We start from the raw sequence: 23,563 nt of genomic DNA on the forward strand, positions 1-23,563 counted from the left end.
AAAAAAAAAAAAAATTAATGTTGGCGGGAGCGAACCCCAGCCGTCGGCGTGGTAGGCAAGCACGTTACCGATAGGACAACGCGCTCATCCTGTAAATATAAATTCATTAGTGGTATATCTTCAACATATTGAATAATTTTTTTCATTGAAATTCCACAAGATGTGGTTTCCCCCTTCCGGACGTTCTACAGTCGGCTAAATTTCAGTTAAACAAATAAGAAATAAAAAGCATTCATAGCGCAGAAAATGAAATTCACCCCGTCGACTTGATGGACACCCCAGCATTGCGGGTTGCGCCCTCTCTGTTGGGATGAGGTACTCCGATGCCGGTGGGGCCACTCAACCCCTTCACTTTAGTCAATCCTCTTTGGAACATACTGTATGTTCACGGTTCCAGTGTCTGTAAAATTTTTAAAACTCGAAAAAAATGAATTAAACAATGACCCCATCACAGTAAAATAATTCTTCGGACTAAAATCTTCTTAGGATATCAAAGAATAATTGTAAGTACCTCATCCCTTCAAAAATCAATCTCTCAAAAAGCCAGAAAATATTTTCAAAAAAATTTTGAAACTTTCAATTGAAATGAACTCAAATTACAATTTTTCATAATTAATTCCCTTTTTTCCAGAGCGAATGAAGAAATGATTAAACTCCTGAGATTCATCACTCTCCAAATAAGTAAGAATGGAGTGAATAATCCTCGGTGCGAACGAATTCCTAGTGTTTTGAGGACATCGTACCGTCATGGAAGCTTCACCAAACTTCCTGGAAAGGTAATAAGCCCCAAAAGCGAGACAGCTCTTCGAAAAAAAGACAAACTTGCCCCAACCTTCGAGCTAATCTACAGAAGTAACCTGACGAGCTACGTAATCTGGCTCTACCCATTATCCATAACGTCCTACATCCTCGTGGGATTCGCCTACTACTACTTCAAAATTCACCTGCAAGATGTGTCGTTTCCAATCAAGTCAGTAGCTGCTCCCGTGGGTTACAACAAACGTCATGAAGTGGACGTAACGTTTATTTTTTATCTCGCAATGAATACATTCACGTTGTACATACTCAGAAGAATCCCCATGCGGATATGGCTAGACAATTTCAAGAAGGAGTACCGAATGATTCTAATAGGAAACAATCAATCTTTAAAGAGACAGATTGCGTTCCAGCCTGGAGAAGTCACGAGAAACTACATATTCCCCAGCAATAGTTTCCAGGAGATGATGCATCGGTATCGAAAAAAATTGTATTTTATTTCTTCTGTAGATTTCAGATCACCTGTTGACTATAACCAGATGACTGGGTACAGTCCTAACTTGACAGATTGATGTAGATTAAATTGAGGGAATAAATCCATCTCTCTTATAATTTTACGTGATGCAAAATCCGTCCAAAGAAAAAATTCATCCCAGCAAATTTTTCCGACTAGAAAATCCGAATGAATTGAATGCATTGAAATTTTATTTTTCGATCGACCTAAAAAAAAGGCCCTCCTTTCATCCCAATTTCAATTGAAATGTTATTTAATCTGGCAGATGGATTTCTAGAGCAACCATCAAATTGCTAGTGCTCCCAGCAATCAAGGAATTGAATCCTAGCATCGATTCCCCCACAACTGACGTAATAAAAATAATCTCGTATCTCAAAATTTCTCGATCTATTATTTTATTGAAAAAATTTACATTGATATACTCTCACATCGACCGAATGTACAATTTATCGTAATCGAGTCCTTCGTTACGATTTGGGAAGTGCAGAGTACTTGCATATGGATTCGTAGGGTAATTTTTTGAGATACCTCTCGTCCCTCAGGAGTTCAACATCGACGCTATATTCCTCGACCCGAACTTTTTTTATAATTCCCTTGGATCCTTTGTACTTCCCTTGTATAATCAGAACTTCCCTCCCAATAGCTGGTATTACCGTTTCCAAATGCTCCTGGTCCAGTTTTACAACATGCCCCTCGACCTCCTCCGGTGAAGTTAATTTAATTTTTCCTACGTAACCAGCTTCGAGTACTGGTGATTGAACGATTCCTTTTGCTTTATAATATTTTTGACCCAGAGTTTTCGTTATGATCTTCACGACCAGTCCCTCCTGGAGCCACCCACCTGCAGAAATAAATGAAAAACAATTTAAAATTTCCAATTAATTATTTTTTACATTAATAACAATTAATTTCTGGATACGCACTAGATGTGGACTGTCCTTGAGAACTCTCGGAGTCTCTCCTCTCTCGTTTGACTTTCGAGGAGGAGGAGTCATCAGTCCTATGGGGCCTCTTGACACTTATTTCAGATCTGCACTCACTGGGGGCCCGACTTTGCCTGTCGGATTCATCCTCAGACTGTGGCTCCTCTTTAATTCTCAAGTCTCTGGAAGATTCTCCTCTCCTAGGAGCTGGTGCCAAAGGAGGTCCCATGAGTTTTGGCTTGACCTTGAGCTTGAGATCGAGAACAAGAGGCCCATCATCTTCGCACCGCTGGAGAGGGACTGGCGTGTCCTCCAGTGCCTCCACAGCTTCCTGACGTCCCTGCTCCACTTGTTTCTCGATGAAATCCATCATTCGCTCCTCATCATCCTTGTCCATCTTCTCCTTTTTTGCCTTCTTCTCCTGGAGTGCAAGGGTCTCTGGGTCACGATCTATGTACGTCACGAACCATCCCTTTTCAGTCTCATCAACAACACATTTTCCTGTTCTTCCTAGCCACTTGACGAAAGCAGTGAGACTCAGCCAAATTGTAGCGTTCATGTGCACATGACCTCTGTCCGCTATGTAATCCTGATAAACTCTGTTGGCAGGCACTCGTCGTGTACCAAATTGTCTCTTCAACAGGTGCAAGTAACCATGCGAGAACTCCTGGGAGAATTGATCCATGTACTTGTGCGCATTGTCAGCAAATAGCAGTAATTGCCTGTGATGAGACTCTGACATCGTGTGACACTTGAATCCATTCTCATCTCGACACTGTTTCTCACACATCTGACAGTACCATCGCAACTTCTGGAGACCCTTCGACTTGATCTTGTTAGCAATATATTTCGGAGTTCCAGGCTCATGTTTCCCCATTTTTCAGCTTCACAGAATTCAGTCAGTGATAATGAAAATCCGATATATATACGAAAAATATGGAAATACCGATATATCCAGGAATATAAATTCCAAATTGTGACAGAAATATTAATTGTTGACAGTTAGAGGTTAGACCTGCGACCTGATGATGCCATAAAAAACGTCAGTCCAGGGAATTCCACAGGAAATGTGTAGATTGTCAGGAGCAAATGATGGAATTATCTTTTTGGTGATTGTCTCTGGAGAGTGAGTTCGAGGAATTGACGTTTTTCAATGTCGTTCGACGTACGTAGTAAACAACGTTGTATATAGGTTGAACTAACCCAACCCGAGGTGAATTTCAGGTGATAAAACCAGCGCAGCGACACTCGGTTTGATGATGGACATTTAGTTCATTTTCGTTGTGACAAATTCTCGTTATCCAGTGAATAATACAATACTTTTATTAATTACGTCATCTAGCACCAGTGCGAGTCGATTATTGCTGTAAAAATAAGACGAATTGTCATTTTTTTCTAGTTTTACGATGAAGTGGTTTCCTGGAAGTATCAATGAAGCAGTGGCGGCTTCAAAGTCAAGGAAAGCTGTTTTTGTCGTTTTCGTGGCAGGTATGACAATTTATCGAGGTTAGAGTAATCTTTGGAGCTGTACAATTACGATATCTTGGTAGATATTCATCTTTTGGGAATTATTTTTTCGTTTTTCTGAATCAGAGTCTCATGCCCACGGGTTTTAACGCGAAAATCAATGGGAAATAAAATTTTTTTTTTTCGGTTTTCACTTTCTGCATGTCATCCTTAATTCCCCGGCCTTGACCCATTTTCTGCAATGGATTCGCAATTTATTTCTTTATTCGAGGATTTTTGGCTGTTTTTCACCTCTTCTTGTAGTTCACCTTCCACTCAGTCAATTTTCGTTCAACTTTTTTATTATTGAGCTCCGCTTGTAACGAGGAAAAATTGTAACAGGTCTGGACAATTGCGTTTTGTTATTTAAAAAATAGGAAAAGATGATGCATCGACGGAAACAGCTGGGATAATTGATTCCCCTGAGATATCATCTCGCCTGGAGCACGAAAATTTCGTAGCAATCAGACTTGAGAGTGACACGGACTCGTACAGATTCTTTGCCCAGATTTATCAGCTGGTGCCGATTCCATCGCTTTTCTTCATCGGGGATAATGGAAGTCCCCTGGAGATTGTGGCTGGCACTGTCAATGCTCAGACTCTTCATGAGAAAATTGATGCCGTTCTCCAGAAAGCCAGCAAGGGAAAGAACGAGATATCCGGTGATTTCATCAGGGGTGAGCAGAGTGCGTCTGCAGCAGGACAGAGTGTCCCAGCATCCAGTTCTGCTGGGGTTGTCTCACCACAAGTTCAGAGGAATGAAGGGGCCTCTGGATCCTCCGGGGAAACCCCAGGGCTGACACCCCTGGAGAAAAAACCAGCTGAATTAACCCCTGAGGTAGCAAAATTGGTGTTGTGACGAAATGATTAATATAATTTTTTTTATCCACTTGTTTTTATTGGAATTGAATTTCTTTCGTTGGCACTCGTAGGAGAAAGTTGAACGCGCCAGACAACTGATTGAACTCCAGAAGCAGCAGAGAATCGAGAAAGAACGTGAGGAGGAGAGGCAACGTGAGATCGAACGCAGGAGAGTTGGAAAAGATGCGCAGACAGCCAGACAACGTCACCAGGAGTTGGAGATAAAAATGGCACAGGAGGAGAGGGCGAAGGAGAAAGCAGCTGAGTCAGAGGCCAGGGAGCGGGTCAGGCAGCAAATTGCTCAGGATAAAGTGGAGAGGAAGCAGAGAGAACAGACACTACTTGTTAGCCCCTATTTATCCTCATAATCAATTCCATATAAATATCTTCAAAGTGAGACTTAATAATTTTTTTTACAGCAGCAGAATTCACAGCAGTCTCAGGATCGTCCCCAGCAGCCGGCAGCACCTCCTGCAGATGGTGTCGTCAGGATCCAGTTCAGACTGCCCTCTGGCAACCCCCACATGGGCAAATTCGAACTGACGAGTACACTTCGTGATCTCCGTGCATATGTTACCAGCAATATTGATTTACCATTCCGTAATTTCACAATGTCTACGTCCTTCCCGAGGAGGGATCTCAGCGCTGAGGACGATGGAAGGACACTGGTGGATTTGCAATTGGTCCCGACAGCTGTTATCCTAATTCTGCCTCTCAAAAATTCAACAACAACTTCAGCTGTGGCATCCAGGGAGGAGGGGAGCTTCCTCTCTCGTTTCATGTGGACAGTTTTTTCACCGATAATTTCTGTCTTCAATTATGTGGTGAGCTACTTCACTGGTCCATCAACCAGTGGATCCAGCAGAGAGGGAAATGATGAGGCAAGTCCAGCAGGAGTTGCACCACGTGCCACACCTACTCGTCAAATTGGTCAACCATCTGGGTAAGGTTCTGCTCATCCCTCGAGCTAACCCAAAGCCATTTGTTATCTGTTTCGAGGTGAGCATCTCTTCTACTAGAGATGTAGAGTGAACGACTTTTTTATTCATTGTTTTCAAGGCTCTTCACTTATACCTGAATTATCTCTCATTTTTTTTTATTCCCGTTTCAATTTTGTTTGGCAATTATTTCTGTGGGGTAATTCGGGGTAAAATAAATCCCTTTTGCAGTCTCTTTGGCAGGAATTTGGGAGGCCCCAGCACGACCATCAGAGCCCGGGGAAATATCCACAGGCTCTACACTGGGGGCGATGATAATGATGAAAACAACACGTGGAATGGAAATTCAACGCAACAGATGTAAAAATTGATCATGATTATTACTGATACTTTAATTAATTTTTTTTTCAATCAACGAGAAATCAGAAGAAAAACGAAATTCTGCCACTTTTCCATTCTAGGATATTTCCGTACCTTTGAAATTTCAGAATTCATTATTCAATGTTGCACATGAAAAATTCAATCATACCTGAATGTTCATAAATTTTTCAACAAAAACGTATGAAATAATTATTGCTTTGGTCATAAAGATTTCGAGGATGGAGTAATGGAGAGAAATTTTATTCGATGTGATTTTCGTAATCGATAATTTTTCCAGCAAAATTATTGTTTATTTTGGAATTGTAGAAAAAACAATTATTAAGTTAAACGCAATGATGAAGGATTAATCTGTACTTGATTGTTGTAGTTGTAATAAATTGTGATTATTTAATCGATGGCATTGTTGTTCACTTTCCCGTCGTGATTTCAACTTTTCTTCATGACGCAAAAAAATTTCAATTGAAAATAAAAAAAAATATATATTTCACCCCAACCCCAGGAATTGATCTCTGAGATTTTAGGGGCGGGATCGCCGATTATTTATTTTCCAAGTTTCTACATAATTTTTGGCTTTATTATTTTTATTTTTTATTTAAAATTCACCGGTGATTTGAAATTGCGACAGGAAAATTTAAAATAGAGGAGTTCCCCGCCTATCATAAAACCTCCGACGCATCTTTTACGAAACATTACACTGATTTATGAGGATTTCCCGTGGAAAATCGGTTGCCTCCAATTATCCCCGAACATTTGACGAATTCAACTAATTTGTCACCTTTCATCTCGTTTGGACTTTGAAATCTCCGAAAATTGATGTCAAAGTGGACCTCGGGTCGACCCAAATATTTTTTTTCTCACCCATCCAAACCGCATTCATTAACAATAATAAATGATATAATTTTTTAATTAATCACTTTTTAAACCCTGAAGTGAATGAAAATAATTTAAACATACGCCTAATTTGAAGTGAATAAATTTTTTAATGCAATTAAATTATTCTCTTTTAATTAACGAAGCCGATGGAGTTCCAGTGATTTCAAAAATCATCGATTGGCGGGAGAGGGGAGGAATTTGAAATGATTTGTAATTTTTTTCTGGGTGCAGGTGAATTATTTATTTAATCTTCTCATCATATCGTCAGCTGCAAATGAATCCACGTGCTACTGCCAAGTTCCGCCCAGATGGTGATTCCATTGGTCCAGAGATGGGACTCGTCATTGGCACGTGGGTTTTTGGCGGCACGCCCCCCCGACAATTTCACTTCGGGTGTGAAAATGAAAAAGAGGAAAAATAATTTCGGGTGGGCATTCAGCCACTGACACAGTAACTATCGGCTATCAGATCTGTTAACTCCATTCTCTTCTGCTACCGGTTTTTAATTGTTATTGGGGTAATTGTTGGTGTGTTCAGGGAGTTGTGGGTAAAGTGTTGTGCTGTGGTTTTTTTTGAGATGTCGCGAGAGGATCAGAGTGGCTCGAAGGAGAAAATCGAGGGGCGAAAATCAGCGGCTTTTAGTATCGAGAGATTATTGGCTCCCAATCATGACCCGCCGGTCGATCAGTCATCGATTTTCCAAGGGAAATTCAAATCTTCGGCGGATGAATGTGAGAATTATAATATTATTACTCTCCTCATATTTATCCATTCTAAAAATTCAACTGCAATCGGAGATTTTATTTTTCTTCATCTATCCTAAGATAAAAAACCTGTTTGATTTAATTTCTACAATTTCTACAATAAAAAAAAAACCGTAAAATTCCCTGAATTTTTCAAATTGAAATGATAAAAATTGGGAAAGCCACTTTTCACTTGCGTTTTTATCTTTTTCATTTGCGTTTTTTTTATAATTATAATTCCTTCCAGTTTACCATCATGAAAGGACATTAACAGTAATTGCAGACTCTTCAATGTCCTCGACAGACGAAATGGAGAGCCTTGAGGAGGGAAATACCGTGGGTTCCACAACCCCCGAACCGGAAATCAGCTACGGTAAGTGCAACGATTGTCGACATGAGCCAATAAATTCAGCAATTCCCTTGTACTCGGATAATTATCACTCTTAATATGATACTCTTCAACTCCCTTTTCTTCAAGTACAAGTGTGCACCCAACTTGCGTGGACTACTTGCCCTCCACGAGTTTGATCCATTGCTTCCTGCAAGGATCCACGCCCACTCAATGTTCTCGGTTTTACGTCCACTATTTATCTGTCTACTGCTAATTCTGCCATGAAAATTACCGGCAAAATGCTTTATCCGAATTATTAATCCCCTGTAACCCCCTCAATCAATTGCAGACAAAAAATCAGGATCCAAATTCATTATTTATATTTTTTATACATCACATTATAAATATTGCAATGAAAAATGCAAAAATTGAGAGCTAATTGCCGAGTTGACTATTTGCATCTCGTCTTCAGCAAGAAATACTACGAGGGGCATAAAGTACTAATTTATCTCTAGGGAGGTACCCGCCCCTCGAATTTCCATCCATCGAACGACGTACGAACGATAAATATATTACACATAAAAAATTCCGAGGGGTTCAACTGGAATTTACCCGGCAAACTACAAAGCCATTTAAAAAATCCACAATACCCCAACACTCGTTTCCCTCGTTCTCCTTACGCCTTAATTAGTCAAGGTAGCGCGCAGTTACAATTCACTTATATCTTCATTAAAACCGCGTTTGATTCTCGTGATAATAAATTACCCCTAATATGACTCTAGTTTCGAAATAGACAGGCGGTAAATTAGTATCTTAGTTTTATCGTGGTCACTCGATCTCCGAGACTAACCGTGACGGCATTCATCAGCGAATAATTAGGAGACAAGTTTAGTGTGAGCTCAACGGCAATTAGACCAACTAGGAGGCGTGGTGTTGATGCTATTCCTGAGATGCAAGCATCAAGCGCGTGCTCTTTGCTTTTTTTTTTTTCCATTTTTTTTTCTCAGCCTTCCAGATTTTTTTGTGATGGAGCTTTCGGGTCTGGTGAAAGCCTCAGCCGCCTCGCGGCGATGACTTCCACGTCCGGAAGTCATTGGTGAAAGTGATGGGTAATGACTCCATTGCTGAAGACATCCCTGATAATCCCGTTCCCTAGGTCAATGGCTGGACAATTCGACTGACATTTTTTATTGGCGATGGATTATTAGGATGAATAATATTTTCATGTCTTGCTGGGGCACATGGAAATGGTTTTTCTATCGCATCCATTGTTACATAATTATAATTATATCATTTGTATTATTCCAATTGCATCTGAATGTGGATTAATGAAAAATGGAGACACTTCAGCCTTTACTAATTCGAAGAACAAAAATAAATCCGATAATTAAGTTCCCATATGACAATTAGTAGCTGGTAAACGTTTCTTCTCGGTCGTGTACGGGAATTCCCACAGCTACAAATAGTTTTTCGGGATATTTATTGCGCTAAGAAGTGTCGAGGGCAAGTGAACTACACCTTCAAGACGCCCAGGAATTTTCGCTCTAGACTTCGTTCTTCAAAATTTGTCACTCCCAAAAAAAAATTCCCATTCGACCATTAAAAATATTCTATTACGCGAAAAAATATTCCCCATCATCTCATCTCTTTTCCCTCCAAATTTTGAATTCAGACAAAAAATTTGTGATTCAATTCCAAAATTTTTCCAGCGAGTGATAAATTTTTCTCCTTTTCGAGTTTGAGGTCCACGTGTCATCGCATGTTCAAACCACGGAAAAAATTGAGGAGCCGTCGTTTTTCTCTCAGCTCGATGATTAATGGGCGGATAATTAGAAGATGATACCCGTCGCTTAGAAGCTCTCCCCTCGTTCTTCTCATTTTCAACGTAACTAAAAGGGGCACTTGGGACATTTCTCATTCCGCAGTTTCTGTGGCGCGACGTCTTCTACACGCTGTAACTGCCTGTGTCAGATAAATATAAATATAAACAACTGTCGTAAGTGAGAAAACAAACCATGAGGGATTCATAAAAAATTATCCGCCTACCCGGATTGAAGAATTCGCCGAGTAATTGGAGTTGTGTCTTCTTTTAATTGTCTCGCACTTTTTCAGTCTCTCTTAATCTCTCAAAGCAAAAATCAAAATCGCTATTATTTTCTGCGATTACTTGATTAATAAATTATATAATAATCCAATTTAATGAATTCCCTCTCCCGGATATTCAGAGAGAAATTATATGATGATTCATTGAAAAAAATGAATTTATCGTGGAGATATCCCGATTTTGCCTGGAGAAACGTAAAATTCAATGACAAATTGGATTGAATATATTTCAGAAGCCTGCACCAGCAGCAGCAGTGGAAATTACCCTGGTGAAATGGATAGCAGTGACAAAGACATCCAGGGATGTTCCAGCGTGACCAGCGACGACGACAGAAAGAAACGACCGCGTACAGCTTTTACAGCGGCACAAATAAAATCCCTTGAGTCGGAATTCGAGAGAAATAAATATCTCAGCGTTGCAAAGCGATTGCAGCTCAGCAAAAGCCTCAAGCTCACAGAAACACAGGTAAATAATCCATCATCAATCATCAGCTATTTCTGAATTCAATGGAGAATGGGATTTGTCTGGCGAATCGAGTCCTCATGATGCAGAGTGATTTCAAAAAAATTGCAGACACTCAATGGCGACAGGCAGAGAGGAAAGTGTCTCGCCTGCACATGATGTCGTTCTCCTAATTATCCTAATGTTATAGAAACCCGTTAAAAAAACACGTTATCGGAAGTCCGGCGCCACTAATTTGCGTACATACATTTACATATGAGGGCATGTATCAAAATTTTGGGTTTGCTTGAGCGTCTTGACTTTATTTATAATAGGATTACGGAATTGAGTGTCATTACAAAATAATTCAACAGGCATGATAAAAAAAAAATGGGGAAAATGATAAATCTGGGTCAAGCATCTGGAAAATGCGGGGAATGTGTAAAATATTGTGGTAATTTACATGACTATGTACTATGATGAATGACGATCCCAAGGGGAGGAAATGATTTGGAAAAATTATTGGTTCACATAGGAAGTGCCTGATGGCCATCGATAAATCGAGAGTGACGCTTCCCCACTGTCACGATTTAGCACCTGAACAAGTGGATTTTTTTTTTCCTCGTTTTTTGGGGGTTCACGGGGTCAAGTCCTGGGTTTTGAGTTATGGTTTTGTGAACATTTGCCACATGTGGAGGCGCCAGCCCGTGGCGCCGGTGGTGTTAGGGTCGATGTACACTGGCAATTAGCACCTAAACACCTAAAAAAAATTCATTAACATTTTTTTCATGAAAAATCCCACCAGATGTACCGATTCACCCGCAAAATTTCATGTCAATTTCATGTAATATTTTATAATTCGCGAATTCTCTCATTGCGCTGATTTTATGAATATAATTTTTTCATTTCAATAAATTCGATGTAATTATTTATTTAATTTGATATCGCTAATTCTGGAGAAAATGGATAGTTGTCAGAAATAATTTTTTTTATCATCTTTTTTGTTTTTGATACGTTCGGCAGTTGTAAATGTCACGGATAATTGGGCGGAGATGGAATTGTCAGGGAAAAGTTCGGGATAATTGTCTCGAATCCGTCGGGTATAGAGAAGTCCCGGGGACATGCGGTATTACGACAGATCAGAGGGATGTGCGAGGGACTGAGTCGTGCTGCTAACATAAATGTCACAATATTTCTCAGAGTTAACGAGCCAAGTTTGCCTCTTACGCTCATTCACTCTATTCCTCATCACCACGGGCTATTCCCGCTTTCGAATTAAATTAAAAGTTTGTACCGAGTATTAAAATAACAGGGTCAAAATATTGAAGAAAATTCAGAAATAAAAATGATCAGCGAGGGGGTAAATCAGGATAAATCCAAGATTTTTTGGTATTTATTATTGCTAATTTCAAGCGATTTTTATAAAGATGGAGGGTTTTCGCAGTCATAGCCTCGGTAGCGCAGCAGGCAGCGCGTAAGTCTCATAATCTTAAGGTCGTGAGTTCGATCCTCACCCGGGGCATTTTTTTTTCATTATTTCACAATGGTATTATAATAGAAGAGAGCATTTTTTATTTGTATATTGATTCACACACATTTGCTACATGAATTTGTATATAAAATATAAAAACGACAGGTTCGATGTGATTATTATTTCATGCTAAACGATATTGCCTTATGATTTATGATAATTCATGATTCCCTTAATTTTGATTTCAGATAAAAATCTGGTTTCAGAACAGGAGAACGAAATGGAAGCGGAAGTACACGAATGATGTGGAATTATTAGCGCAACAGTACTATTCCAGCCTCGGAATTCCAGCTCCTAGACCGATTTTCGTTGGTGATCGTCTGTGGTACGTTTTGCAATAAATATTTGGGAATTAATAAACCTTTTATTTTTATTTATAAAGCAATACGAATGATATGATTATAATTATGCAACGATCGGTATAATAGAAAAAGATTTTCATGTGTTGGGAAAATTTCACCATGAAATGGGAGCATTAAAAAAAAATGTCAGTGATATTATATACGTTGAATATTTAAATGTTGCAGGTTCTTCAATTATCCTGGCCAACCCCAACCAGCTGCACCTCCTCTTCTACCTCCACACATGGGACATCTGTCCCTGCCCCCTGGACTACCAATTGTCCAGCCACTGACCAGCAACTTATCACCAGGAACTCAACACTCTGTTTTTCCCAATATTTCACCATCCCACTCTCTTCATCCTCTCACCCAGAGAATTCACTTCAGAAGACAAGATACGTGAGAAATGGTAAAAATAAAGAGAGAAAAAAATAAGATAAGGCATTTTATAATTGCATTTCAAGTGAATCACCACTGCCAAATGATAAATAAATATATGCAGAAATGATCTGGTAACAAAAGGCTTTATGAAGTTAGGAGTAATAAATTCTCAAGTTAAATCAATTAGTTCATGCACAACCGGAGGCTATAGAGACGGGGAACCCAGTCCTCTGACACCGAGAGTCTTCTCGTCCTGGGCAGCCTGCTCCTGGACTATTTTCGCATACTTCTCATTATCATGCATGTCCTCCTCGTCCAGCATCTCTTGCATTCGCCGCTTATAGATCTCACTGTCAGGGTTATTCTCCTGATTTCTGCATTTCTCTAATTTTTTCTCAAGGGATTTCACGATTTCTTTCGCTGGCACGTCGATCAATGTCCTCGCCATCGTCCTGATTTCTGTCACCAGGGAAAATATTAAACATTATATCAACATTTTATTATTGATTTAAAATGAGTTTCTCACTTCGAACAGCTTCGATTATTCCTGCGAGGTGCTCTCGGGAAAATAAGATATCAGTCACGTAATTATCCAAATTGGCTGATATTTTTGAAGCTGCATGCAGAATAGCTGCCAGAGCTATCTGACTCGGAGCGTAGAGAAGGACCGAGTCAGTGAGAAATACTTTCTCCAGGAAATCGTCGATGTGTGGCCTGAGTCGTTCTGGATTTTCCAGGGCTGTGCAACGAGTCTGAAACAATAAATCAATTACAGTGTAATAATTTATGAAATTTATTTTTAACTGAAATATTTTTCCTTGACTCTCGTAAATTAATCGCCTTTTTCACACCTTTATGTCGATCATGAGACCCTCCACAGGTCTGAACGGATTGTGAACCGTTAAATTGTAATTCAATTGTTGCATTAGGAGTAATTCATTATTTAGAACAATATCTGAAGCCTTTTCTCTGTCGCCTTTCAAGTTCGCGACGAATTGAGAGATTGAGACATTGAATTCTTCCACCTGAGAAAAAAAAATTCAATAATTATTATGGAATTTAATAAATGAAATTTTCTTCACACCTTTGCCGCGAGGTAAACACATGTGACGAGGATCTCCTTGGGATGATAATCCATCACACTGTTCCTCAGGTAAAATCTTTTGAAATAATGAAGAGCAGTGGCTATTGTTGCTCTTGGCATCGGGGGTGAAAATCTCTTGCAAAAATCTCGAAGTTGTAATTCGTAAAATCGCACGAGTGCCCTTTCCTCACTGTCTGATAAAAAAAACTGCTCTCGTTGTTCTTTCTTTAATTCAACAACAAATTAATTAATTGACGATCAAAGAAAAATAAGATCCTGACAAAAGATAACCTTTTTTAAAAGAACAATAAATTTTTATTGCAAAGATGTCGTAGGGATTTGAAAGAAACGCTGCGCATGAATTAATTGAGGTAAAAGAAAATTAATCACTGGATGAATCAACAAATTGGACAATTGCATTGTTTTTTTTTCTGTTTACATACTTGCATGTGAGATCCATATTTTTTTATAAATTGCGCGTTCGTTTCTTCTCTCAGGGTTGTGAGGTCACTTTCATCTGAGTACATCCAGTGTTTCCTCTGAGTACTTGAGGCAAACATTGTTATTTCAATCCACAGAAATTAATTGTTGTTACTTATTCACTTGGGTAAATAAAAAATCCGCGAAATCCCGGGACCGCACCAGGAGGACATCGAGAATTCCTCGGGGAAGGGCTTCGTCAATCAGCTGATAGATTGCGCCACGTCAGAAAGTTCGGGATAAAGTGGAAATATTCGTCGGTAAGATTACTTCCGCAGGAATTTTAATATTTATTTAATTTATTGTTTTATAATCATTAAATAATCCACATCATCTTCTAAAAATTTAATCCAATGAAAACACCGAAAAATAAAATAAGAGAAATAAAATTAATTATAAATTGAATAATTATTATGAAAAATGGATAAATAAATGGGATTTTCACGTGAAATACTCGGAAAATAAAAAATGTAATGAATAAATATTTATTCTATCACGAATTGTCAATTCATAGCTGCAAAGACTAATGGAAGATCGACACCGGGAAATATTGATATCCCCGGTAATAAAACTTCTACCCCTCATTAATAAATAATCCATCCAAAAGCTATTACAAAGTGTGCAAGTTCCGACTGAACAATGAGTCGATTTTTATTGTCAATATTTAATAAAAATAAGTAGCCATGGAGTATTGATGGGAGTGCTGCCGGGTATTAAACATATGCACAAGAGTCATAAACAACTTTCAATGGGGGTAGGGCAATTTGAATAATTGCGCCTCGAGCCCCAAAAAACGAGTTGGCCACCAAAAAAAAAAATATTAATCACCTAAAAATAATAAATAATAAATATTCATATAAAATTTCGTTATCACCACAAATAAATTAATAGAAATGATTGAAGTAAATGAGATATATTTTTTTTTTCTGAATGATATCCTAAATATATTCAACACATATATTTTGGATATATGATGTGACCTGTCAGATATATCTGGATATATATTTTCTTCATGTGAATGGAGAATGTGTCATCCAGCTCTTGTGGAATTTTTCTCCATGAAATACGGATTCCGGGTACATGTGCTGGGGTAATAAACAAGATCCTCGGGCGATGAATGAACGGAGCTAGAGGAAAGTTCCAGAGGAAGAGTAGAGGATAGAGGTAAGGGTGGATTAATATGGACGCCCTCACAAGCGGTTGCCCTGTCTGATCTCGATGGGCGTTTCTACGGCCCTTTGTCAACCGACAACCGACGCCGCATTTTCCCTTATCGCGATCATGTTTGTTTCCATTTTTTATTTTCTCTTCCCATGACTTTTTCAAAATTTTTAACGAATTAAAAAAAATATATTCTCGCCAAAATAAATTATTCATTAATATTATCATGACATTACATGAGTCGTAGATAATTCATTACATATTGTAAATTTTGATAAAAAAATTGCAGAGACTGTCGGTTGGGAAAAAGATGAAGAATTTTTGAAATTCACCTAGAGGAGTTGGGTTGATCAGAGAAAGGCGGAATAGAGTGCCTTCGGCCGATCGATTCCGTAGGTACGGGCCTTATAATTATAATATACTTACGGGCGTATTACATTAGCATAAGACTACCGAATGCCCTGGATGTGGGGTAGTGAAGTGAGATAAGAAGATCAGAAATCCATCGTCGAGGTTGTTTATGGCATATCGTGTCCGGTTACTCCTTGCCACCTCTCGATTATTCAGCATTAGAATATATCGGACGACATGAATAAATATCTCCCGAGTAAAATATCTGCGAAAATTGCTCCACCATTTTTTTTAGCAAAATTCCCGGAATTATTTGGTCTAGAATCCATTTCAGGCGTTCGTTAATTCGCGGCAAGTGAAAATTCATTGGAATTTTTATTGTTATTATTGATTATGGTTGATGATAGTTGTTATTTAATTCGTGGTGGTTTGAAGAATTGATATTCTTTAGTGGATGTGTTTTTTTTTTTTTCAATTATTCTTCGGGAAGTGCGTCAGTCATTAATTCAATATTGCGGTTGACTTGGCCCTCGGGTTCGCGTGCTTGCACCCTTTCTCGACCCCTTTTTTGTAGACGAATCAGGAATAAAGGGTGAGAGAGTCATCAATATGGGGCGGGTTAATGTGAAATCAATGTTTGAGTCAAGGTGTGTTTGCCAAGGCTAATAAACCGAAAAACAGTAACCAAAAAATTTAATTGAAACTTGAAAAAAATTGACAATTCCAGCTCCAGAATTCCGAAGTGAATTCCAAATATCTCCGAATCTAAAAGAGATATAAAAATTTCATAATAACCTTTTCCCCAGCTCCAATTACACTCTACAAAAAAGGTCCTACGGAAAATCTCTCTATATCCCTGATATTCGGAGATATTCAGCAAAAACTCACCTGGCATTCGTTTTATTGTCATTTATAAGAGTTCAGTCCTGACTATTTCAGCGGAATTTCTCTCGTATAATTTTTTACACATCGCACACCGCAATGTATTCGCGGAAGGCAGGGAAAGGCCTCTCTAAACTCAAAAAAAAAAAGATGACCCATGCGATACCAAAGTTAGAAGTCGGAACGGTAACGCGTTTTCGAACGTTTCGCAGAAAACATCGTGCACTCGCGTGTCCACACCTTGTGTTTCGTGCCTTTTTCTCTTCAGCTGCGGGAAAGAAGAGGAAAATCCGAGGGTGAGAGAGAGCGACTGAAAAAAAAATTTAACAAACGGAAATAAAAGGAGGAGAGGCAAAACGTGAGACCATGAAGCCCGATAGTCAAACCTATGGAGGCACTTTTTGGTGTATCACGTGTCACAGTTGGCGTGTGTAATTCAACTGCACAACCCTTATTTCATGTGATCATCACGGGAAAAGTGTTAAAACCCTTCTCTTCGGGGGAGGAAATTAGCCCCGAGAATTTGTCTGGATGGGAGTCAATGGATTGCATCAATTCATTTTACATTTTACATTTCAATACACGTGAGACGATTTCCACTCGATTTCTGGATCGGGAAGATAAATTAATTTATTTTTATACCGAGGAGATCCAGTAATCATATTTTTCCCGCGTGCTGTAGTCGATTTTGGAATTAATTCCTGAATTAAGAGAAAATCTGGACTTCAATCCCCTAAAATTGGAGACTTCTCCTGGAATGTAATTGTCATGGTATTTCATGTCAACCGGTCGTATATTTCGCGATAAACCAGAAGTCGTGTGCCGTCGGTATCGGGAGTATCGGCTGTGACCCGGGCGCCGACACACGCGTCTTTTATTACTCCACAAACCGATTGTTTACATATAATATAATATTTTCGGCCTGAAAAATCGGCAAGACTCAAAATGGCGATATCCGCAGAAAAAAGACAACACAATTCCGAATAAAAAGATAATTTCGCAAGTGAAATTCAAATCGAACTGAAATCCGATGAATCGAGTCGCGAATCGGCAAAAATTCAACCGAAAAAAAAAATTCCTCGAAATTTCAAGAATTTGAGTTCCTCCCCCGAGTGAATTTCGCCCGGGGTCTTACTGTGCCCCGAAATCTCTTAGTAGCTAAAACAGAGATCCAGGGGGCGCGAATGGGAATCCGGAGAAAAGGGGGACAAAGCCCAGGGCTGAAAAAGGGATAAGATTTTTCGCGAGAGAGAGGAGACAGACACGAGGGGTTGTACTACACGCCACATATAATTACAGACAAGAAGAGAGCAGTGGCTAGACGCGAAACCCGCTGAATGGCCTTAGGGCACACCAGGTTACTCAAAATCCACTGCCCCCTTTTGCCCCCTTTTGCCCCCTCTTGGCCCATTCTGGCCCCATGAGCCCCCGCACCTCATTCGTATTCGCGCCCCGGGTGAATATTGCCGATATGCCGTCTTTTTCCCCTTTCGTGAGTGGTTTTTTTATTTTTTTTTTATCCTTTATTCTTCGGTTAACGTCTACCGTTCGAGATATCCTCGAAGGACGAATGAGGCCTCGAGGTATCGACGGTGCCACGGAGACGATGACGAACGCCTAGGCGATATATATCGCCAACTTCATACAGAACTGGGTCATCAGATTCCTTGTGATTTACGAGGAAATATCAATTTTTCAGGTGAATATCGAAAAGTCGATGGAATTAATAATTCGGAGAAAGAAATATTTCAGGCATTCGCCTGCAGAGGAAACTTGGTGTTTTGCTGTGTGAAAAGCGGGAGGAAAAGTGAATACTTTCTGCCCTAGGGTGAATACTCGGACTGAATATTCGGATGAAGCTCTTCGCCGTAGCTAATTCTCCAGTGAAATCTCGATTTCAGGTACAATTATTGAACTAAGTACAGCATGAATAAAGAGTTGAAGCACACGCTCCGCCCCCCGCAAGTCTTTCCCCACGGGCCCCCTCCCCCCTTTTTCCCCTGCCCCATGATCCCTCGCCATCACACTCAAAGCCCAAGTGGGGGCCCTCCTCTAAATTACCACAATTTTGTACTTTTTATCCGCCATCCGAGCCCCATGAGTTGAAGCAAGACAACAGTACCCACATCCATGAAAACCACTCTTTAGAATGAAAGAAAAAAAAAAAGTTGAAAAAAGAAAAAAGTAAAACAACGAGACAAACTGCACTAACGCGAAGGGATAATTTTTGGTGGAAACGCAACAATTTTATCGGCCGTTGTTATGTGAGATCAGTTGGTGCCTACTGCCGACACGCGTTACACCTGCCTCAGTGCTCCGTTGAAAATTAATGTTTTTTCAATGTTCAAATGGCCTGAATATTTGTTTTGACTATTTTTTTTTTTTGGTGATGTTTTACCGACGGAACGCCGCCATTTTGGTGCCCCCAGGCGTCCCACCACTCAAAAGAAAGTGTACCCCTGTGACATTGAAATCCCCCCACCATTTTGGAGAATATGAAAAAAATATTTACTCGCGCAATCGCATGGCCAAAAAAGTGATCTGAAATGATTTCTCAAAAAACGGAATATCAGTAGAAAAATATTAAAAAATAATAGAAGTAACCGATTTTTTTTGTATATTCTCCCACGGGAGTCGCCCTACCCCACCTTTCACCGGAAAAACAGTGAAATTACGGTTCGATTTAATTAGTACTTCTGTGATTTATCGTATTATTTTTATGACAAACGACTCGTCGTCTGAGAATGCGTTTTAATTGGTAGCTGCTGGGTATTAAACGAAAAGATCAGAAGCCTTCTTCAGGACGGCCCACCCTAACCTCTACTGTGCATCCTCTCGTCATGATTTTTACCACGGAATCTTGCCTCAAGGATGTGCTGCAACATAAGCGTCAATGTCCCGAAAGATTAATACGCTACCTAACATGGTGGATATATTTTTTATTTTACATCTGTTGATTTTTTATATCTGCCGTGGTACTTTGGCAAACCGAAAGAGGCACTGGGCGTTGCACCAAAACCCCTCGGAATGTCTCCAGGGCAGGATATACTTTATTTGCCGTCCAGGAATTTTGGAAATAGTCTGACCTCTGGACCTTGACCACCGATGAAGATGATGTCCTCGTGGAATTCGCTGATATATCATTCTGGTGAATACCAGACATGGATTTTCAGACCGGCCCTTCATAACGGGAGACATCTTCAACGAGGAGGGGGATTCCCGCAGAAAAACCGTGAAAACCACGAAATGAAGCATTCGTCTTAGAAAAAACCTCCGCTAGAGGGCCTCTGCCTCCTGCAACTCACAAAGCCCATAAAACCGTTGAAATTACCTTGAGCAAGATCTTTCTCCAGTGGAAGACAAAAACGACCTAAACACCGATCCGTCGGTGAGTTGAAGCCGGTTATTGATGTCAGGATCTATCGCTCCCGGGGCCAGTGCCTGGAGTTGTAAGTTGGGACCTCAAAAACCGGTGGACAAAGGATGAAAATGAAAACAACGGGGAGAAGAAAAAAAAAATGAAGTAAAAGACGTACGGCGCAAGTAGTCGGAGGTCTCGGGGGGGATTTTTTGCAATAAAAATCTTGCGTTAGCAAGCGAAGAAGATGGTAAATAATGTTGGTAGGTGGGCGTGGTTGTCGGGTATATGGCGCCCTCAAAAGCGATCCTTCCCCGAAGGTAGGGCCATGGCTCCTTAAATGTATCCGGAGGGATAGGGACCGAATAAAATGATGAAACTGGGAGCCCGGAGATAAGATCCTCCTAGTTATCGCGCTGCCTCCCGTATCCTTTTTTTTTCAATAGCTGCAGTTTATCTGATTATTAATAAGGGTGATTATCTAATCACGCGTAACGATTTTCGATGTCGGAGTTAATGTGTCGAAATTCCGACGGGATCTCGTGTCGGGACTGTGGTTTTGAGCGACGGCCGCTTGACGGAAGGTAAATAAACGTGAAGTGCACTCTGAGTCGCCGGCGAATGCCGGAAATATATAAATATAAATAATTGCAATGAGTTTGGGAAGGATTAGACAATTTTTTGGAATAAAATATTCCAGAAATGATGCCATTTTTAAAAAAATTCTTCATGTATGTCCTTTTGTCAACTCCAGATTCCGAGCGTTGGGTCTATAAGGAAATCGGTAAAATATTAAAACCAAGCAAGTCGTCATTCAATATCGAAAAAAATATCAGAAGCCGCTAGCTTCTCGGTACAGCGTTTTTCTCAGCGAGTGAGCTCTGCAAAAAAAAAAATCTGCAGTATTTTCTGCCGTCGGCGGGTGAACGTGCACCAAGTAACCATCAACTATCCAGCAGATACTTCTTACCTCCTTTTTTCATAATTCTCATTGGACTGAGTCAAGGAAACAGCGTCGGCCTTTCGCTCGATTATTATTGCATATGGATTTTTTTTTTTATCGGATACATGCAGATAAATGACAGGTTACATGACGATAATTCATACCCGGCGCGTGTACGACGCGTGTTTGAAAAAAAAATAATAATAAAAATGGGGGAATTGTAGGAAATATGGAAATGGAGGGAATATGATCTGTCGGTGACCTGGGGGTCATGTTTTTTTTTTATGGAAGTCGTAGGTGATTTTTTCTCTGAGTGACAAGTGGATTTTCCCGATGCATACATCGAATTTCCCAAAAGAGAAAATTCCCTGGAAAAATTTTTTACGAATCATATTCGTATGGGGAAGTCTCTGACGAATTCGCGTTGTTAGGGGAATACCAAATATTCGTTGACGGATTACATTTCCAAGTGTCGAGAATAGACCCCCTGGGGGGAGACAGTGGAGACAAAGGTACCGGGTCTTTTTTGGAAATGTGTGGAGATGACGGAACGTATACGTAGGTCGTTTAGGGTCTAATTATGGATGTGGATCCCCGGCAGTCGGCAGATGTGGATAATGATAGCCCGGATGGGCGCGATGTGTCCGGCTTCTACAAAACCCATGTCCTCTCTCGGCCCCTAGAAGAAGGTTGGCGCCACGAGTTTGTTCTATTGGGGTTAGGACGGGTTGAGGAACTTATTTCCACAGCTGCCAGACGTTTTGATATCAAATCGTGATTTATTTCAATCGATTCTCAGATTTTTACCTTCATTTCCGGTCCCGCGGTGTTTCCGCGGGAGAAACCCGGGTGAAAAAAAAATTGTAATCAGAATATTTTATGAATCAAAAAAAAATATATAACAAATATTTCAAAACATTTCGCAAAAATACAATTGTCTTGTTTCCCGAATTTTTTTTTTCAAATGAAAAATTTTCCGAGGAGTTTTCCAGAAATTTTTTGAAAATTTCGAAAAAATATTTCAATTACAATTTTTTTTACTCGCGACTGGTATATAATCGATATATATATCGATTACACGTACATATCCTTCGGCAAAAAATGCAATGTCACGTGAATCCGATATGTAATCATTGATATATATATTTTTGGAGCTGGAGGGGTGGATTGGGGTGTCATGTACTCAGCTGGTGCGAAATATATCCGAGTTACGAAAAATTATGAATTTTTTTGGAAAAATGGGGTGAAGTTTTGATAGTCCTGACCAGAGACTTGGGGAATCGTTCTCCAACTGTCTTTTACGGTGACTTCCCTCGCAGAAAAACCCGCCCCCAGTGAATTTCTAGCCGACCTCTAATTACCAAAAATTTTTACGAGACCCCACAGCCTTGACATAGGTCCCACTGTCATTTATTTGGTCAACTTCCACCGCCGGAAGTCCCAGCTAATTGATTATCCGCTAATTTGTAACTTACCTCTGGCACATTTTGTTGACGCGATATTGGATATTTGGAAAATCAATTTATTTCCTAGAATTGATTATTCCCATGGTTTTTTAACTTGAAACTTCAAATTCACCTTTTAATTTTGATTATTTATAAAAAGGCATTTGCACCGGCGGGAATGCTCACTTGTCTCGAGAAATAAAAACCATCTCATTTGGAATTCCAAAAAAATCCACTCCTGACACAGTGCGTCATAAATCTTGAAGATTTTTCATACTTTCTCGCGGTACATCGCTGGGGACTCGTCGGATGAGAGAAGAAAGGCATACGGTCTTCGCTGCCAACAACTCTTGCTATATTACACCACTCATAAAATCTGAAACTTCTGAGAGCGTGTCTCAGTGGTGGCAATTTTCCGTTCACGTTTTACGGTAAGAAAATTGTCCGGAGGACCACCCAGTTCCCTCCGACGATCGAAAATCACGATTGCAAGTAAAAAAAAATTTAACCAGTGAAATTTTATACGACTCCCCTCCTTCACTCTCCCATTGCAAAATTAGAATTATTAGAATTTCATTATTCGATTAAAAATAATTTATAAAAATCATTTATAATTGATATCGTAATGTGAATTCCTGTAAAATCTGCGAAATCAATTCTATAAATGAATTTCATTTTTTTTAAACTGAAGATTGAGATAAAAAAAAAATCAGAGTTGGCAAAATGTTTCCTCGAGAAGAAACTGTTGCATTCGTCTTAAAAAGTCGTTTAGTTTTTGGGAGTGTGGGGTGGGGTGAAGAATACAAGAATCGTTAAGCCAAAGGATATTTTGCGCACGGGTATATTGCGGCGAGACTGTCCATATATATACACAGAATTTTAAGATCTCCTGTGTTGGAGCTCGCGCGCCACGCGGGGCCCTAAGGCCCGAAAACCTAACCTCGGACGTACGCGGATAATTGGGGATAATGCAGGGTTTGGCGTGCACGGCCGTTGGGCCCCCGTAATTGCACGAAAGAGGCGGCCCGGGTCTCTCTTTTCGAGAGAAAAAGACAGACGAGAGAAAGAGTTGGTGGACGATCAAGAGAGATTCCCTCTTCTATCCACTCTCTTTTATTTTCCATTTTTCGCAAATGAAAAAAAAATATATATACATGAAAAATACTCCGTCTGTCCAACGCACCATTCGGGGAACCCTCACAGCTACCCTAATTCGTTGGTTTGTTTCGTGATGG

General features: G+C 39.8%; 5 protein-coding genes and 1 non-coding gene across 7 annotated transcripts; 4 read left to right on the forward strand and 2 right to left on the reverse strand.

Annotated features, from left to right (window-relative positions):
• Window positions 1-337: 337 nt before the first annotated feature.
• On the forward strand, window positions 338-1,624 carry LOC105270761 (uncharacterized). The gene is made up of 2 exons (XM_011311905.1): window positions 338-503; window positions 632-1,624. The coding sequence occupies exon 2, from the start codon at window positions 645-647 to the stop codon at window positions 1,326-1,328; it is 684 nt and encodes a 227-aa protein (XP_011310207.1). The 5' UTR covers window positions 338-503; window positions 632-644; the 3' UTR covers window positions 1,329-1,624.
• Window positions 1,625-1,639: 15 nt separating this feature from the next.
• On the reverse strand, window positions 1,640-3,387 carry kin17 (kin17 DNA and RNA binding protein). The gene is made up of 2 exons (XM_011311907.1): window positions 2,194-3,387; window positions 1,640-2,111 (listed from the first exon to the last, which is right to left on the reverse strand). The coding sequence occupies exons 1-2, from the start codon at window positions 3,068-3,070 to the stop codon at window positions 1,738-1,740; spliced, it is 1,251 nt and encodes a 416-aa protein (XP_011310209.1). The 5' UTR covers window positions 3,071-3,387; the 3' UTR covers window positions 1,640-1,737.
• Window positions 3,388-3,449: 62 nt separating this feature from the next.
• LOC105270763 (UBX domain-containing protein 4) lies at window positions 3,450-5,916 on the forward strand. Of its 2 annotated transcripts, none has more exons than XR_892589.1 (5): window positions 3,450-3,681; window positions 4,077-4,537; window positions 4,632-4,904; window positions 4,980-5,559; window positions 5,730-5,821. XR_892589.1 is itself a non-coding variant. In XM_011311908.1 (5 exons), the coding sequence occupies exons 1-5, from the start codon at window positions 3,600-3,602 to the stop codon at window positions 5,860-5,862; spliced, it is 1,473 nt and encodes a 490-aa protein (XP_011310210.1). In that variant the 5' UTR covers window positions 3,451-3,599; the 3' UTR covers window positions 5,863-5,916. The 2 variants fall into 2 exon arrangements, 1 of the variants encoding a protein (XP_011310210.1); XM_011311908.1 differs by having other exon boundaries at window positions 3,451-3,681; window positions 4,980-5,503; window positions 5,730-5,916.
• A 1,296-nt stretch (window positions 5,917-7,212) lies between these two features.
• On the forward strand, window positions 7,213-12,670 carry LOC105270764 (homeobox protein MSH-D-like). The gene is made up of 5 exons (XM_011311909.1): window positions 7,213-7,483; window positions 7,743-7,868; window positions 10,163-10,395; window positions 12,091-12,227; window positions 12,430-12,670. Exons 1-5 carry the CDS (start codon window positions 7,330-7,332, stop codon window positions 12,644-12,646), a joined length of 867 nt encoding a protein of 288 aa, XP_011310211.1. The 5' UTR covers window positions 7,213-7,329; the 3' UTR covers window positions 12,647-12,670.
• On the forward strand, window positions 11,821-11,893 carry TRNAM-CAU (transfer RNA methionine (anticodon CAU)). Its single transcript has one exon. It is a non-coding gene; the product is annotated as a tRNA-Met (tRNA).
• Window positions 12,671-12,675: 5 nt separating the features above from the next.
• Window positions 12,676-14,367, reverse strand: CycH (cyclin H). The gene is made up of 5 exons (XM_011311910.1): window positions 14,152-14,367; window positions 13,709-13,933; window positions 13,476-13,649; window positions 13,151-13,376; window positions 12,676-13,083 (listed from the first exon to the last, which is right to left on the reverse strand). The coding sequence occupies exons 1-5, from the start codon at window positions 14,266-14,268 to the stop codon at window positions 12,830-12,832; spliced, it is 996 nt and encodes a 331-aa protein (XP_011310212.1). The 5' UTR covers window positions 14,269-14,367; the 3' UTR covers window positions 12,676-12,829.
• Window positions 14,368-23,563: the final 9,196 nt, after the last annotated feature.

Source organism: Fopius arisanus, unplaced genomic scaffold (assembly GCF_000806365.1).
Source record: "Fopius arisanus strain USDA-PBARC FA_bdor unplaced genomic scaffold, ASM80636v1 scaffold00094, whole genome shotgun sequence".
Lineage (NCBI taxonomy): Eukaryota > Metazoa > Arthropoda > Insecta > Hymenoptera > Braconidae > Fopius > Fopius arisanus.